Here is a 16,251-nt window from a genome sequence, read left to right as displayed (position 1 = left end):
AAAATTCTTGTTAACCTACTACTATGTGCAAAACGTTGCTAGTTGCTATAACAAGCTATTTAAGGGGTGCCTGGGTGGCTCAGTCAGTTAAGCTTCCAACTTTGGCTCAGGTCATGATCTCATGGTTCAAGAGTTCAAGCCCTGCCATCAGTCTCCACACTGACAGTGCAGAGCCTGCTTGGGATTCTCTCTCCTTCTCTCTCAGCCCCTCCCCACGCTCATGCGTGAATATGCACTCTCTCTCAAAATAAACATTTTAAAAATGAAATGTCAACCTTTCCATTGCCTTTCTCCACATGAAGGAGACCACATTCTCTTCTTGGTACCATTTGATAATGAGATTGCAGTTGCCAGTAGAAATCTTGTTAGATAAATGGGAAGATGAACAGCTTGTTGAATCCTGTCATCTTACTCCTCCTTTCATCAGATAATGCAGGTTTGGGTGTTATACTTTGCTTTTAAATTTAGCCAATGTGCTTCTTCTAATTCTGCTCAGTAGATACAGGAATTATAAGCTTGGTTATTTTTCCAATGATCTGCCTCATTTCAGACAGTGGGCACAAATGAAATTTCTCTGTCTTGTTATATATGTGTTGAATTTAGACTGACTTCTCATTGCCTTATTATTTTGCTTTCAGTTCTTTTTTGTGGGAAACCAAATAGCTATGTCCTGGTTAAGGAGATTATAGGGAACACATTACACTGCTTTCTCACCCTGCTGAAAACAGGGGACCAGTATCTAGTTAATGCAGACCAATATCTGGTTAATATCTATATAGGGGTTGGGTCCTGCTTGTGCTCATGAATTCCTTAGACCAAGTTATCTATGGAATATCTTATCTTGTTCTCCACCCTGCTTTCGGCATCTGCTCTTTTGTAGTCTTGGGAATGCCTTGTTTTTTTGCATGCTTTCTATACTTTCTTACTGGCACGTAGCCACTGACATATTGCACAATGTTTTCCCTATAATCTATGCCTAATAAATATGGGAGCCTGAGAGCAACTCAGGGAGACTTCCCTTGGCCTCCCTCTCAGCTCTCTTGCGGAGTCTTGAGTAATCCGTCCTTTCTGCCATTCTCACCCTTGCTGGACAAAGCCAAAAGCTGAACCCACAATTGGTGACCCAACATGATAAGCTGAACCCACACTTTTTGTGTATAAGATGACCACCCAGCTTTCATTGTATTGGAAAATGTGTGATAAAGCCTGTCTAAGCATTGTTACATTTAAAATTCATATAAACATAGATGCAATTTCAGAAAAACTTCTTTATCACATAAAAATAAATCATTTTTAATGTTCCCATATATCTGTTTATTGAATTTGGGAATAGTAAAGTTTAATCATTTCCATTCCTTTACAGAGTAATTTCATTTCATTGAATATTTATTTCATATTTCTACAATGCTCTGCTGCCTTTCCATTTACAAATTTTCTAGCAATTATCAGTCAACAATTTTATTGTTTTGGGATAATTAAATGTTCTTATCAAACCCTATCATTCTAAAGTAAGTAGTATATTGAGTCTTCTTACCATCCTTTCTTTTTGATTATTCTAAGGTACATTTTATATTGGAGGAAAAGGTTCACTGAACAGCCCGTGACAGATTTTTGTAGTGTGATAAGAATCAATTCCACAGCTCCACTTGGTAAGTATACATCTTAGCTACTGTCTTTTCCCTACAATGCAAAAATTCAAAGGATAATCTTACTTTCTTATATTAGAATTCTCACTTTCACGATAGCTAAAATTAAATTGTTCTGTTTATGTTGCCTGACTTCAATAAAGCTAAAGCAGAGCTGTGTACCAGAAGATCCTAATAGATAGATAGATAGATAGATAGATAGATAGATAGATAGATAGATATCTATATATCTATATACATATATATATATAGATATATAGATATATATATGTATATATATGTTTTTTGAAAGAATAAATCTTCCTGGGAAAAGATGATAAATATAATTTCTCATTTATTTTCCTAATCTCTCAACAGAAGAACAAGACAATTACTTTTTGTTATGTGATGTTTTGCCAGAAGATAGAGTACTTAGAGAGGAACTTCAGAAACAAAGACTGGTAAGAATTATTTTAGAGAGTGCACAGTGTGTTGGAAATACATGCAAAATCACTTTTGTTATTTTTTGTTTGTTTGTTTTCACTTTTTAACCTGTAAACTTTCATGCACAAAAGAAACAATACAAAAAGACCTTAAAACAAGAAAAGTATCCACTTGATTGGAAATTAAAGTATTTCATGTTAAAAATGCAGTGAGAATTTTTGGCTTTGTTTTGCTTCCTGGATTATCTCTAAAATAACAACAGGGCTTACACATTTTAGTGTAATTTTAGCTGCCTGGCACATGCTAGGGTTCAGCAGTTGTGGAAAAATGCCCTCAGCTAAAATTGAGTTGAATTAATTAACTTTTTTTCTCCTCCTCACTGGAATGTGCTATACACTGGCACTTCTTTTATTCTCCTTATGAATTAAGCATATGGTTTGATCACAGTAGCCTTTCTCATTTTCAGCCTTAATCATAAGCAAGCTTATTTGAATATCTCAGCATTTTTGGTCTGTAAAAAAGGTAACTATATATAAGTGTGAAAAATTTTATGTTCGTAAGTTGAACAGAAATTGGCTCATTTTTTTTTAAGTTAATAATTTTGCTTAAAAATATGCAGTTTTCCATTATTTGTGATTTAGTCTCAACTGTTACTTGAAAGTGACTTGCTCTTCATTTAGTAGTTACCTGTTAAGTGTTCCAGTGTCTTTGGATTGGGCTAGATAACGTTATGAAACAGAACTGTGATTTCAGTGTTCCTACTAAATTCTCAGGACATCTAAGAATAAAATAAATCCTATCTACCATAGTCCTAGGATTTAAGAAAGTCTTGGGGTGCCTGGGTGGCTCAGTCGGTAGGATTTAAGAAAGTCTCCTGAATGGGGCGCCTGGGTGGCTCAGTTGGTTAAGCTTCTGGCTTCAGCTCAGGTCATGATCTGAGTTTGTGAGTTAGAGCCCCGCCTTGGGCTCTGTGCTGACAGCTCAGAGCCTGGAGCCTGCTTCAGATTCTGTGTCTCTTCCTGTCTCTGCCCCTCCCCTGCTCATGCTCTGTCTCTCTCTCCATCTCTCAATAATAAATAAACATTAAAAAAAAAAAAAAGGAAAGTCTCCTGAAGCACATTATATTCTGTAAATATCCCAAATGATTATTTCTCACATAAGGAGAGATGATATTGTTAGATGTTGATTTATATGTAAGAAAAATTAGGCTTTTACTATAGCACCAAACCAGTAAAGAAACAGGACTCCCTAAGTTTTTCTTCTTTCCCTATTGTGATGTCTTAAGAAATCTACAAAACAAGGATGAATTTACCGTCGTATTTTATGGATTTTGTTTGCTTGTGCTTATTCATAATTTTTTATTGCTTTGCATTTTTTCACTGTTGCTCACAGTGGCCTTAATGAAGATTGATCTAACTGACATAATCCTGGTGCCCCCCCCCCAAAGATTTCTTTGTATCAAACCCTACTGCTTCACCCATCACTATTACCACATACACAGAATCTTTACTGTATGTCTACAGATAGATACAGTCCCTAGAAATACTATATCTATAAAATTTAGGTGACCTTTTAAGATTCTGACACTAATTTCAACATGTGTTTGTTTTTGCTTTTTTTTCCCCCAAATCACTAATCAATTCTCCAACACCAGCTGAGTGTCCTACAATTCAACTCAGTTCTGACACAATCTCCTGAGAGATAGTATCGGATTCCACAGGTTAAGGGCTCAGTCCCACAAATCTGCCCTCCACTTCAGATGTCAGTCATAAGTCCAGGTTGTTACCTGTGCTTCTGACCCACTGACTATATAAATCAGAGGTTTCCATGACCCTCCCCCCCACCCCCGCCCACCACTGCTGCCTTGAGTTGATTAATTTGCTAGAGGAGCTCACTCTAGGAAATCAGTTTACTCACTAGATTTCCTGTTTATTTCAAAGGATATCAAAGAATATGAATCAGTAGCCAGCTGAAAAGCTACATGGGATGAAGTCCCAAGCAAAGGAGCTTCTATCCCTGTAGAGTTTGAGGCCTGGCAAGACAGCACATGGATGCATTCTGGTTCATCAACATGGAAGCTCTCCAAACCTTGTCCCTTTGGGTTTTTTATGGAGGCTTTGTTACTTAAGATATGTCTGATTAATTCATTGGCCATTGGTGATTGAATTCAGTCTCCATCCCGTCTCCCCTCCAAAATTCCAATCCCGTAATCACATGGTTGGCTCCACTGACCACCATTCCTCATCCTTAGGTTAGTGCTTTCCAAAAGTCACCTCATTAACATATCAAAAAACACTTTTTATAGGTCTCAACACTTCGGATTTTAGGAGCTATGTGCAAGGACAAAGACTGAATATATGTTTCTTATATATATAAATTATTATAATTTAATGTAATGTAATATATATAAATTAATATAATTTATATATAATATAAATATAAATAAATATAAATATATAAATATATAAATATAAATAAATACAAAATATATATAATTTATATACAATGTAATATATATAAATTAATATAATTTAATGTAATGTAATAATATATAATGTAATCTATAAATTACAACAGCACACCTTTTTACCAACTTTATAGACTGACAAAGTGATAGATTTGATAAAAGTGTTATAGCAGCTTAAGCAAAATGTGAAATTGCAGTCAGTTCATACATATGAATATATTTGTTGAATTCCCCCTTACCTACATGATCATACAAAGAAAAAAATGAGGGGCACCTGGGTGGCTCAGTTGGTTGAGTTTCTGACTTTGGCTCAAGTCATGATCTCACGGTCCGTGGGTTTAAGCCCCGCATCAGGCTCTGTGCTGATAACTGACAGCTCAGAGCCTGGAGCCTACTTTGGATTCTGCGTCTCCCTCTCTCTCTGACCCTCCCCCATTCATGCTGTGTCTCTCTCTCTCTCAAAAATAAGTAAACATTAAAAAAAATTTTTTTTTAAGTGCAAGGCACAGTTCATGACATAAAAAAGCATACAGTCTAGAGAGAAAAGCAAATATGTGTTCTTATCTCAGTACTGGAGATGATAGAATATCTTATTGGGCTGTGAAGACTGAGATAATGCATGTAATACACTTAGAACAAACAGTATCTGCCACATAGAAAGTGCTCAATAAATGTTGTAGACAAATAACACTAATAATACTGTGTCTTAACAATGAAATGGATTTGGATCATTAGTGAGTTGTGGAAATGGGAAGAAAAGTGCTTATGGATCTAAATATTCAAGATGTCAGGAAAATTGATTAAATCTAATCTGGCTATGGTAGAAAGATTTTTGGAGGAGGAGTATGGGATGGATTGTGAGGAGATGTGACGTAATTGAATTGTAGAAATCCTTCAGTGCCAGGAACATTTACTTTGTGATAGAAAAGACCCATCGATGTCTCCTCACTGTCTCTGAAAATGAAGTGGAGCTCTGTAAAAATCCACTTAAAGCTGATAAATCCTGGCAAAGAGCAGACCAACTGGGAGATATGGAAAGAAGTTAACCATGACTGAGTGCCAGCCATATGCCATGCCTTGCCTTAGGTCCTTTATAATAACCCTGTGAAGTAGCTATTAAATGCTGTTCTGTTGATGAGGAAACTGTGGCATAGAAAGACTAATTTGCCCAGGACGACATAGTGAACAAGAAGCGGAGCTGGGACTTTAAGCCAAGTGTGCCTGATACATGTCTTTGTAAGGGGTGCCATGACAGTCTAGTAGTAATTTATTCAACTTCCCATATGTCTTACTGTTATTCTGGACTCTGTGAATTACTCCATCGTGGATGCTCATGGTCTGACAGGTCAGGGTAGGGAAAGGATTGAGGCTAACAATGGAGTTTAGGGAAAGCAGAGATTTCCAATTGGCTGTCACTGGGAATCATGGCCAAAGGATCAAAAAGAAAAGATTTGCCAGAAAGCAGGAAGACAGGCTAAATTTGCAGTCAGTCATTTCATCACAACTTTACGCTCTATAGTGTGGAAACATGAGGTTGGTGTAGATGACCTTCCTTTAGGAGTTTGCATTGATGACAAAATATCTCTCTTTTATGTATGAGCTCTACACATCAGTAATAGGCATTTCCAGATGAAGTCCAACTGATCAAATGGAACAGCTTTCATTAAAGGCAATAATACATCTTTATTCCATCAAGAACAAGAACTTTTTTTTTCTTTTTTTTTTAATGTTTATTCTTGAGAGAGAGAGAGACAGAGCAGGAGCGGGGGAGGGGCAGAGTGAGAGAGGAAGACGATCTGAAGCAGGCTCTTGGCCGTGAGCAGTCAGCACAGAGCCCTATGCAGGGCTCGAACTCACAAACCAAGAGATCATGGCCTAAGCTGAAGTCGGATGCTTAACTGACTGAGCCACCCAGGCGCCCCAAGGACAAGAACTTTTTCAACCAATTTTAAGAATATGCATTGGTGTACCATTCCTGAAAGGTGCTTTGTTATCAAGTATTGGAACTCTTGAAGAGGTTTATGGCCTTGTTCTTCTCCAAGAACTCCTCCTAATAGAATTATACACCCAGAGGGTTAAGTCAACGACTCTGCCACAGCTTGACAGTTTTTCCTTATTTAGTCTTTCCTTATTTGCTATTGATTGTATTTTACCAAACTTTCTCTTCATTCATCAGACTTTCAATCTAACTTCTGGAAAATATACTTTAAACTAGTCAAGCTGCTTTATGGTAATGGGTATATAATCTAAGCTGTGTTTAAGTGAACTCAGCTCAGGATCAGTAGCATCTCAACTCCAGTCCATGAGGAGGACCCTCAAACTAGAGTACTAGTGTGGCATTTGCTGTCCTGATTTGCATTAATGGTAACTTGTATGTGGATTATTCTTTGATATTTACTCTTTCATTTGGAACTCTTTATTGAGTTCATAGGATTTGAGTTCATACTCACATGATTTGAGTTCATATTGACTTTGTAACTTCTTTGAGGGCAGGAGTTATGTCTTATATTTAAGTATCCTTCAGTAGTACTCAATATATTGCTAAGTTCATATTGGTGTTTTTCCCCAAACTCCATTTTTTTTTTAATTCCTATTTCTGTGTGAGTAGCTAGAGACATATAGTCTAAATGATTCACTTCATGTTACCATAGCAGATTTAAGGCTAGAGCGATATTTCTTTTTTCATTTTCTTCTAGACCACTGGTTCCTTGAGACATTTGTGAGTTTCATGTGTTCCTATTTTTCATTTTGAAAGGCTTAATTCCTATTTATCACTTCTTTGAATTTTTTTATTTGTACTCAGAAGGGAACTACAGAATTAGGAAAGATTCTTGAGAGTTTAATAGGTTGTATACATTCATTTCTTAAGTTTCTTCTTTAAAAGTGTTCCCTTGATCTCACCATTTTACCTTAATGTCCTCCAGTGACTCTCTATGCTCTTTTCCCTTCAGTGGGTGTATGTAAGTTTCTCAAGGTCTTGTCTCTCATCCAGGTTGTGTACTCTCATAACTACTACCGCTACACTAACAGCTCAAATACTGGTGCTGGTGTAGAGTAGGCAGTTAGAATAAATACCTTTTGATTGAGTTCGTTTATAGCTTTCATCCTGGCTCGCCTCTGAACCCCAGTTCTAACTGCCCTTATGTTAAACTTCTCCATACAGATTTCCAATAACACCTTAAGTTGAATGTGCCTAAAACTGAACTTATTTCTTTCTCTACTGAAGTGTGTGATTTGCCTGTTTTCTTATGTAATGATACCACCATTCTCCTAATCACTCAATTGGGAAATTTCTAGGAACATCTTTAATTCCTGTCAGTTCCACCTCTGAGTCCCATATCCGTACCCTTCTTTGTAATCCTCGTGCCTTTTATCTCGCCTTCCCAATGGACTTACCTCTCCAATCAACTGGCATTACCTCCAGAACTTTAATAGTAAAATATATAGCAGATCATTTTATTCTCTTCTGCTAAAACCTGCAATGGTCTTTATTATCTATATATTCTTTTTTTTAACGTTTATTTATTTTTGAGACAGAGAGAGACACAGCATGAACGGGGGAGGGGCCAAGAGAGAGGGAGACACAGAATCGGAAGCTGGCTCCAGGCTCTGAGCCATCAGCCCAGAGCCCGACGCGGGGCTCGAACTCGCGGACCGCAAGATTGTGACCTGAGCTGAAGTCGGACGCTTAACCGACTGAGCCACCCAGGCGCCCCTATTATCTATATATTCTTAAGATTTTCTGGATTAAGTCTGTATGTCAGTGTCTTTTACCTTTCAGTTACCCAATGTCAGTTCATTAATTTATTGAATAAATATTTATCTTGCAGCAGACAGTGTTCTGGATGTTGTTGCTATAGCAGTGGGTGAAATAGGCCACATTCCCTGCCCTCTAGTGAAAAACTGCATGTCTCACATTTACTTAAGTGTATTAGATACTTTCAGGACTCTGCTTCATCACCTAGTAATACCAGCCCCACCTGTCCACCTGTATAAATAACATACCCCTCAAGATACTGCTTAAATGCCACATTTGCCACAAAAGCTTCCCAGGTGCCACCTGTCAGAATTAATAATCTCGATTGAGCTCTTTTAATGCACTATTTTATTTGGCTTTTCAATTATAGCTAGTTTAAAAATCTATCTTCCTTACTGGAATAGATGCTTCTTAAGAGTTGGGACTGTCATGTTTACTTTGTATCTTCTCAGCCTTATTCATAAAGGTTTAACTTAAGGGGCACCTGGGTGACTGACTCAGTCGGTTAAGCATCCGACTTCAGCTCAGGTCATGATCTCATGGTTCACGAGTTCGAGACCTGCATCTGGCTCTGTGCTAACAGTGCAGAGCCTGGAACCTGCTTCAGATTCTGTGTCTCCCTTTCTCTCTGCCCCTCCCCTGCTCACACTCATTTTCTCTCTCAGAAATAAATAAACATTAAAAAAAAAAAAACTTTTAAATAAAGAGTTAACTTAATTTTAATCTTTAAGTGTTGGTGAGATATTTCTATAAAACCATAGAGTCAGATATCCCTGATTTTTAAAAGGGATATAAAGTATCAAGGCAGACATCTTTAATCACTGGGTTACACTTTAGCATTAAAAAGCACTAGTTTTTCAATTTGGCTATGGGAGAAGATGTGGCATTCATAGGTCTCAGTAGTAAGATGTAACTTTTAATTAAATTAGGATAAGAGGAAATATCCATTTAACTGCATGGAAGTTTCTTTTTTTTAATCACTATTATAAATGTCAACTTAAGCAGTAATTCATGACAACTATAAATGTTTTATGACAATTACAAAAAAATTAAAAAAAAAAAATTTTAATGCTACTTCATATATTCCACTTTCCCCTCACAATAAAACAACAAAATTAAATTCTATGTCTCCGCCTAAGATTTTTTTTACTCGTGCCATTTTTCTTTATAGATTTTAGAGATTTTTAGTAAAGTATTAAATTACTTTCTATAGTGTCTTCAAAGTAAAAAGTCATTTTGCATTTAAACCTTTCTTCCATAATTCCTACCCTTGAAAGGACAAGCCCTCTAATTGCATCTAGAATAAGTTTCCCAAATATAATGTGATATCTCCCTTTGAATTGTAACATTCTTTTTTTTTTTTTTTTTTAATTTTTTTTTTCAACGTTTTTTATTTATTTTTGGGACAGAGAGACAGGGCATGAACGGGGGAGGGGCAGAGAGAGAGGGAGGCACAGAATCGGAAACAGGCTCCAGGCTCCGAGCCATCAGCCCAGAGCCTGACGCGGGGCTCGAACTCACGGACCGCGAGATCGTGACCTGGCTGAAGTCGGACGCTTAACCGACTGCGCCACCCAGGCGCCCCTGAATTGTAACATTCTTAACAATCAACATAGATCAAGTTAGCAAAAATGACCATTGAGTGATTTTAACCTTCAGATTAGTTAATGTTTCCGTTCAGGAAACATGAAAACTCAGCCTGAAACTATACTACACTGAATTCTCAAGTTTACCACTTTGAACTCCTTCAGCAGAACTTGAAATTTACATGGCACTTTTTATACACATTGGCTCTGTGAGACCAGTAAGATGATATCATTGTTTTTGTTTAGATAGAAAATACAGGGCCAAAGATGCTGGGAGAAATGTTCAAGGCCACAGTTATCTACTGACTGAAAAAGGAAGAGAAGCAAGTCAGACTTTTACTATTTCCCACCCCCACCCCCACGCGCCATTCTTTTTCCACTTGTACCAGGATCCTTTATCCAATGTGATCCTACTTCTGGAAGCAGAAGTGACATTTTCTAAACTGACATTTGTTACAATGAATAAAATTGGAAGAATGGTATATAAATACATATGTAAATAAATAATAGTGTTTTGTTTCTATTGCTAAGATTTTTTTAAGAAAATCCAATTTCTTTATTATCTTAAATCAGTGGTAGATTTCTTACTCCTTTGGGCCTAAGCTTGTTACATTTTCTTTTAAAACTTGAAGATGGTGTGTTTTCAGAGTTTCCCCTATCTTTAGAGAAACATAGGGGTATCCCTGACCTTGAGTTTATCCAAGAAAATACTTCCTTTGACGGAAGTATTATGATTGTGCTGATCCGTGCCATAGCTCTCTCTTTTAGTGTCAGAGGTGGGCATTTTGCAGTCTTCTATAGCCACCTTTCCACTTTTTAATTCTTCCTCTTTTTGCCTAGGCTAGATTCCCTCATATCTGTAGTACAAATAGAAATGAGGCTTTTCTAATTCTCATGTGTTTAACTCTTGCAATTTTTTTTCTTCTGTACTTCTGCTTTTCTGTTTTTCATAGTAATGGTCTGTTCCGTGTAACGGTTACCTTTATGTAATTTTTTTCTCTAGTAGCTAATTCTTCTAGATGTTCTATCTCTCCTGTCTCTTCCTTTCTTTTCAGAAGACACTGCAGTACGACTCTAAGTAGAATAAAAATGCTGTCTTTCTATCCTATGTAGCAAGCAGATGGTTGTTGCTGTTATCATTGCAGTTTCAGAAGGGGTAGGAGGTGCTGATGTCTTTCAAAAAGGTGGAATATTAGTCACATCGAACCTCGTGGATTTGTGGGAGTATATATCATAAACTAGTTAAGAAATTTCTCTCTGGCTTTTATGTTTTACTGTCTTGCTTTAGTCTTTGACATATCTTTTCTCATTTATTTATTAAGATCCTTGATATTATTGTCAGAGGGAACTTTCTTTCAGCTCTCATAAAATGCTGAGAACAGTGGATTTTATTGTTCTGTTTTAAGAAATGGTATTGTGTCATTGAGAGTCCTTGCTTTCATACAGCTACTCCTGCCTCTATGTGCAGAGGTGTGTTTTTGTTAAAGTATAGTAAGTATCCTGTATGTGTATATTGCTAACATAAATTCAGAATGCTGAAGTGCTGAAGTCATCAGATTCTGGCAGACAGGTTAGTCTTTCCTGGAGCTACCTGGCATTTTTTTGACACTTAAAAAGGAATTCTTTGGGGAGAATGAGTAGCTTTTTACTTGACCCCTACTCAGAGGGCTTCTAACATATTTAAGGAACTTGCAGGCAGATTCTGTTCTGAACGTAGTTGAAACTATACATCAGTATCTTTACACAAAATGTATTCATTTCCATTTTACTTTGTTAATCAAACTTGTTCTCGAATCCTTAAATTAGTGGAAGTTTACTGAGATTTTTGTACTTTAATTTCCTTATACTGAATTTTTATATTAGATAAAGGATGTGATAGAAAAAATAAGCGTTTACCAAAACTGAGTGAGATCAAAATGAAAATACCCTGCTTATTGTCAGAAGATATGAGAAAAGGCAGAAAGAACAAGAGAAGGTGATGTTAGTTTTTATCCTTCCTGAGTCTGAAACATTTGGAAGACTGTTTCAGTAGTTCATATGCTGTTCACTCATTCAACTCATGTAACTCTAAAAATTGAAATTTTCCAATACTTTCAAATTTATTTGGAGTAAAAGTCAAGACTCCTTACCAAGATCCCAAAGGGTCTAGTGCCTGTTTCTCTCACCCACTTGGATCACTGCTTCCAGCCACAGTGGCCATGTCTCCATCCCTGTCCCTTAGACACACCAAGCTCTGTCCAGCATCTCATGTTGTTTGCACCTGCACTTGCTATTTGCTCTGCTTGTGATACTGTTCTCCGAAATCTCATGGTTTTCCTGAAGAGGAAGGGAAGAGTTTTTGGAGAAGCTGATACCTGAGGTGAGCCTCTAGAATGGCACTGCAGGCGAATGAATGCTTTGGAAATGCTTTTGGAATTCACATGACCGAAGTGATTTGGGAAAAATTGGTGTCGGTAGAGGATTAGCTTTAGCTATCAGCTATGGTGTAGACACTCAAAACTTAATATTGACAGATTAATTTACCGAAAACTCTTTTCTCAGTGAGTAGGAAAAATTTAAAACGATTGTGAATTCCAGATTATAACCAAAAAGAAGTCATAGGTTGCAGTGCCCAGTATAAAATCAAACCTTTAGTTAACATTTGGGAAATGTTTTGCTGAGTAAATGGCATTTGTTTTAGCCAACTGGAGTGTCCAAGTCACCTGTTTTCACCAAAAATAAATAAATAAATGAATGAATAAATAAATAACCAACCAACCAACCTTCTATATGTTAATTTCAGTTCATTTACTTCTTGGTGGTAGAAGGCATTGGAGAACAGGAAGTAGATAACACAAACTTCCGTGGTCTCTTTCTTTCTTTCCTTCTTTCTTTTTTTTTTTTTTTTTTAATCACCAAAGATAGCTGAGGTGCCATTCTCCAGGTCTTGATGTCAGTTTCTCAAAGGAATGCCAGCCCAGAATCTCCAGTGCTGTACTTAGAAGCTGCAAATGTTCACACTCTTAAAAAGAAAAGGCTCATCATTGTTCCATATGTATTAGGGGTTTTGCCATTTGGTGTGCAGTCTGGGTTCTGGTATTGTAACCAAGTCACTTCAAAAGAAAGCAAGTACTTTGTGACTCATTTATATCAACAGTACAGACCTTTTTCTGCATCTGACTGATGCAGTTTTTAATATTTAATGCTTTTCTTTAAACCCCCATTTTGTTGACTGTCTACTGTTTCATTTTTTGCCCTGAACTTGTACTGACGGCTGAAACTTAAGAAAATCTAAATTCTAAACTGTTCCAGGATTGATTATTTTCAGGGTTTTAACTCCTCTAAGATCTCTAAATTCTCATGTTATCATCTCTTTCCTTGACTGTATGATCTTTTGTAATCCCGTCATATGAGTAAAAAAAATAAATGCACTCTGGACCTTTGCTGGTCCCCAGGCATCTTAGGGAACAGAATGACCCTAAGGGGCAGTGCTGCAGGTCTCCTTGTCAGCCTTCTTTCCCTATCATCCCATCGGGCTGCAGCTGGACGTACGCCATCTTTTAGGAAGATAAGCTTCATCTCCATAAATTTCAAATATCTTAAATATTTATTTTTTTAATTTTTAAATCTTTTAACACATGCTTATAACTTTCTTGAATTTTCTAAGAAAAATGCTTTGTCGTACTTGCTTGACACACTGCCAGGTAAGATCTCCTAGTCCTGTTTTCATATCCAGCTCATATACCACAAAGCACTATTGCACACTCAGAAAGAACTCAGATACAAGATTTTATTTCTCAGCATTCCTGCCCTCTCCCCTGGTAGTGGCAAGCCTCTGCTCTGGAGCAATGCAGGCTTTGGGTCCTTCCCCTGGCAGCTTCTGGCTTTTGCTTTGAATGCTAAAGAATGTCCCCAGGAAGCAACTGGGGTTTTGTGCCTGCTCTCCACCGATGGGCTGTTGTTCATATTTCTTCCCCCCTTCTCCCAGTCTTTCTCCTGAGAACTTGGAGGAAACCCGTGGAAAAGAGCTGGACCCTTTTATGTCTAGGGTTCCCAGGGACTTAGCCTTTAAAAATTCTATAAAATTTCAGCTGTTTTCTTCTACTTGTCTTTTCCTCCTGTGTTCTGCCAAAGGGGAAATAATGTGTGCCCCTGCCTCTCCTCAGACAGGTTTATCACCTTTTGGAATTCAGTTTGTCTGGTTGCCTTGTGACTTCAGGGTTTTTTTCTTTTCCTTTAAAAAAAAATAACAGCTTTATTGAGATATAATTCACATAAATACAATTCACTCTTCTAAAATATACAATTCTAGGGTGCCTGGGTGGCCCAGTTGGTTAAGTGTCTGACTCTTGATTTCAGCTCAGGTCATAATCTCACAGTTTGTGAGTTCGAGACCCACACTGACAGTGCAGAGCCTGCTTCGGATTCTTTCTGTCTCCCTCTCTCTTTGCCCTTACCCCTCATGTGCATGCTCTCTTTTCTATCAAAATAAACAAATCAACTTAAAAATATATATAAAGTGTACAATTCCAGGTGCAAGTATATAAAGTTTTGGATTCTAAATGAGGAATGATTTCTTTTTCTTTTCTTTTTTTGATTTTCCAGCATTTTCTCATTGTGGCTTTCTTAATATTAAGCACAATAGCAGAGGAGAACTCCTCCTTTTCCATCTGCTTTATTTTAATTAATATCTTAGTGATTAAGTGGCACTTTTAGTTAAAGTAGATGCTTTTCTTTCACAGAGTTCAAAGAGACACACGCATGTATTTGTTTACTGGATGAGGTATAGCTTGAAGAGACAACTGACCCAACTAACTAGTTGTCATAAATAAATTCTAAAATCTATTCTTGTTTGGTGCCCAATCTTGATCTTTTAACCAAGTTATTAGTGATAAGCACATCAATGAATTCCTGTATTTAGTTATCTTGGTATACATTTTGCCAGAAGTTTGTCTTTGGAGGATATGCTAGCAAATTACGTCACTCATTTCCAGGTGTTATTTGGGTAATTTTCTGACAACCCTCCACCCACCCACCCATTCGGGACAAGGCAACTGGTAACACCTTATTTAAAATTTCATCCATGCTAAAAATTCTGTGACCATGATAAACAGAATACAACTTTAGAGGCCAGTAGCTAGTGTTGGGATGGTGGGAGTGGGAATTAAAAATGATTGTTTTAGAGAAATTTTTACCTAGTGTGTGGCTGTTCTCGAGTCATTTCGACAAAGAATTAAATGACTTGTCACGCAAGCTCCAATCCATGTTTAGGACTCTGCAGTTTCTACGAGGGTATCAACTGAAATATCTCCTGATTACCTTCTAAGGTCTGTGGCTCTGCATCCAAGCAAGAGTTGAGGAAAGTTAACATTCCGGGTGCTTTACTGGAAAGACAAAGTCAAGATTATTACCAGCCAATGTTTATAAAAACCACATTCTGGGGAAATTGTTTGAGTTCAGTAGTTTTCTAAATAGACTTAAACTTTCAACCTCCAATCAGGAGGAAGCAGGTATCTATATTGCATCACAACTCTCCCCCAGTCCCTCTGCACTTCACTGAGTTTGGAATGTGCTTTGGAATGTGCTTTGGAGTGAGCTTGTTTTGAGGATCATTATGAGAAATAGTCCATGTTGTCTGGCCTATTTATTCTAAGTATATTGTCCATTAGATCACATTGTATACTTATTGTCAGTGACTTCTCTTCTTTTTTTTTTTTTTTTTTTTTTTTTTTATGTTTTTTGGGTTTTTTTTTTTAACATTTATTTATTTTTGAGACAGAGACAGAGTATGAACGGGGGAGGGGCAGAGAGAGAGGGAGACACAGAATCGGAAGCAGGCTCCAGGCTCCGAGCCGTCAGCCCAGAGCCTGACGCGGGGCTCGAACTCACGGACCGCGAGATCGTGACCTGGCTGAAGTCGGATGCTTAACCGACTGAGCCACCCAGGCACCCCTTGTCAGTGACTTCTAGCTCCCCAGAGTTAAGCCAAACTTCACAAAGCACAGACACCCCCCGCCCCAAGACTATCCTTATTTTAACAGCAGCCGCAAGTTGGGGGATCTCCTGGCCACCTTTACTCCTGTCCAGCTGCTTACAAATTCAGGGGTTCCCCTACCCCACAACTTCCAGAACTCTGGAAACCACTATACATATGATTACAATTTTGTTATAAAAATAGATACAAACCAGAGCCAGACAGAAAAATACATAGGAAGAGATCTGGGAAAGTCCTAAACACAAGGTTGCTTTATCTCCAGGGACCTTTTGCCTTCCTAGCACATCAGTGTGCGACAATACACAGAGTATTGCTAATTAGGAAAGCTTAACCAAACTTTGGTGTCCAAAGGTTTTTGTTTGTTGTAACTTTATTTTCTATTTTTTAAAATTTACATC

General features: G+C 37.5%; 1 protein-coding gene across 4 annotated transcripts in view; it reads left to right on the top strand.

Moving 5' to 3' along the window:
• The window catches only part of ZNF277 (zinc finger protein 277), a 112,679-nt gene that overhangs the window by 72,409 nt on the left and 24,019 nt on the right, over positions 1–16,251 (top strand). For all 4 annotated transcript variants that reach the window (XM_058724560.1, XM_058724561.1, XM_058724563.1 and 1 more), the window contains 2 exons: positions 1,561–1,649; positions 2,004–2,086. In XM_058724560.1, the coding sequence (XP_058580543.1) occupies positions 1,561–1,649; positions 2,004–2,086 (172 nt within the window). The remainder of the gene's footprint in view (positions 1–1,560; positions 1,650–2,003; positions 2,087–16,251) is intronic.

Source organism: Neofelis nebulosa, chromosome 4 (genome assembly GCF_028018385.1).
Source record: "Neofelis nebulosa isolate mNeoNeb1 chromosome 4, mNeoNeb1.pri, whole genome shotgun sequence".
Taxonomy (NCBI): domain Eukaryota; kingdom Metazoa; phylum Chordata; class Mammalia; order Carnivora; family Felidae; genus Neofelis; species Neofelis nebulosa.
Note: the sequence above shows the minus strand (reverse complement) of the source record. Positions and strands in the feature narration are given on the sequence as shown.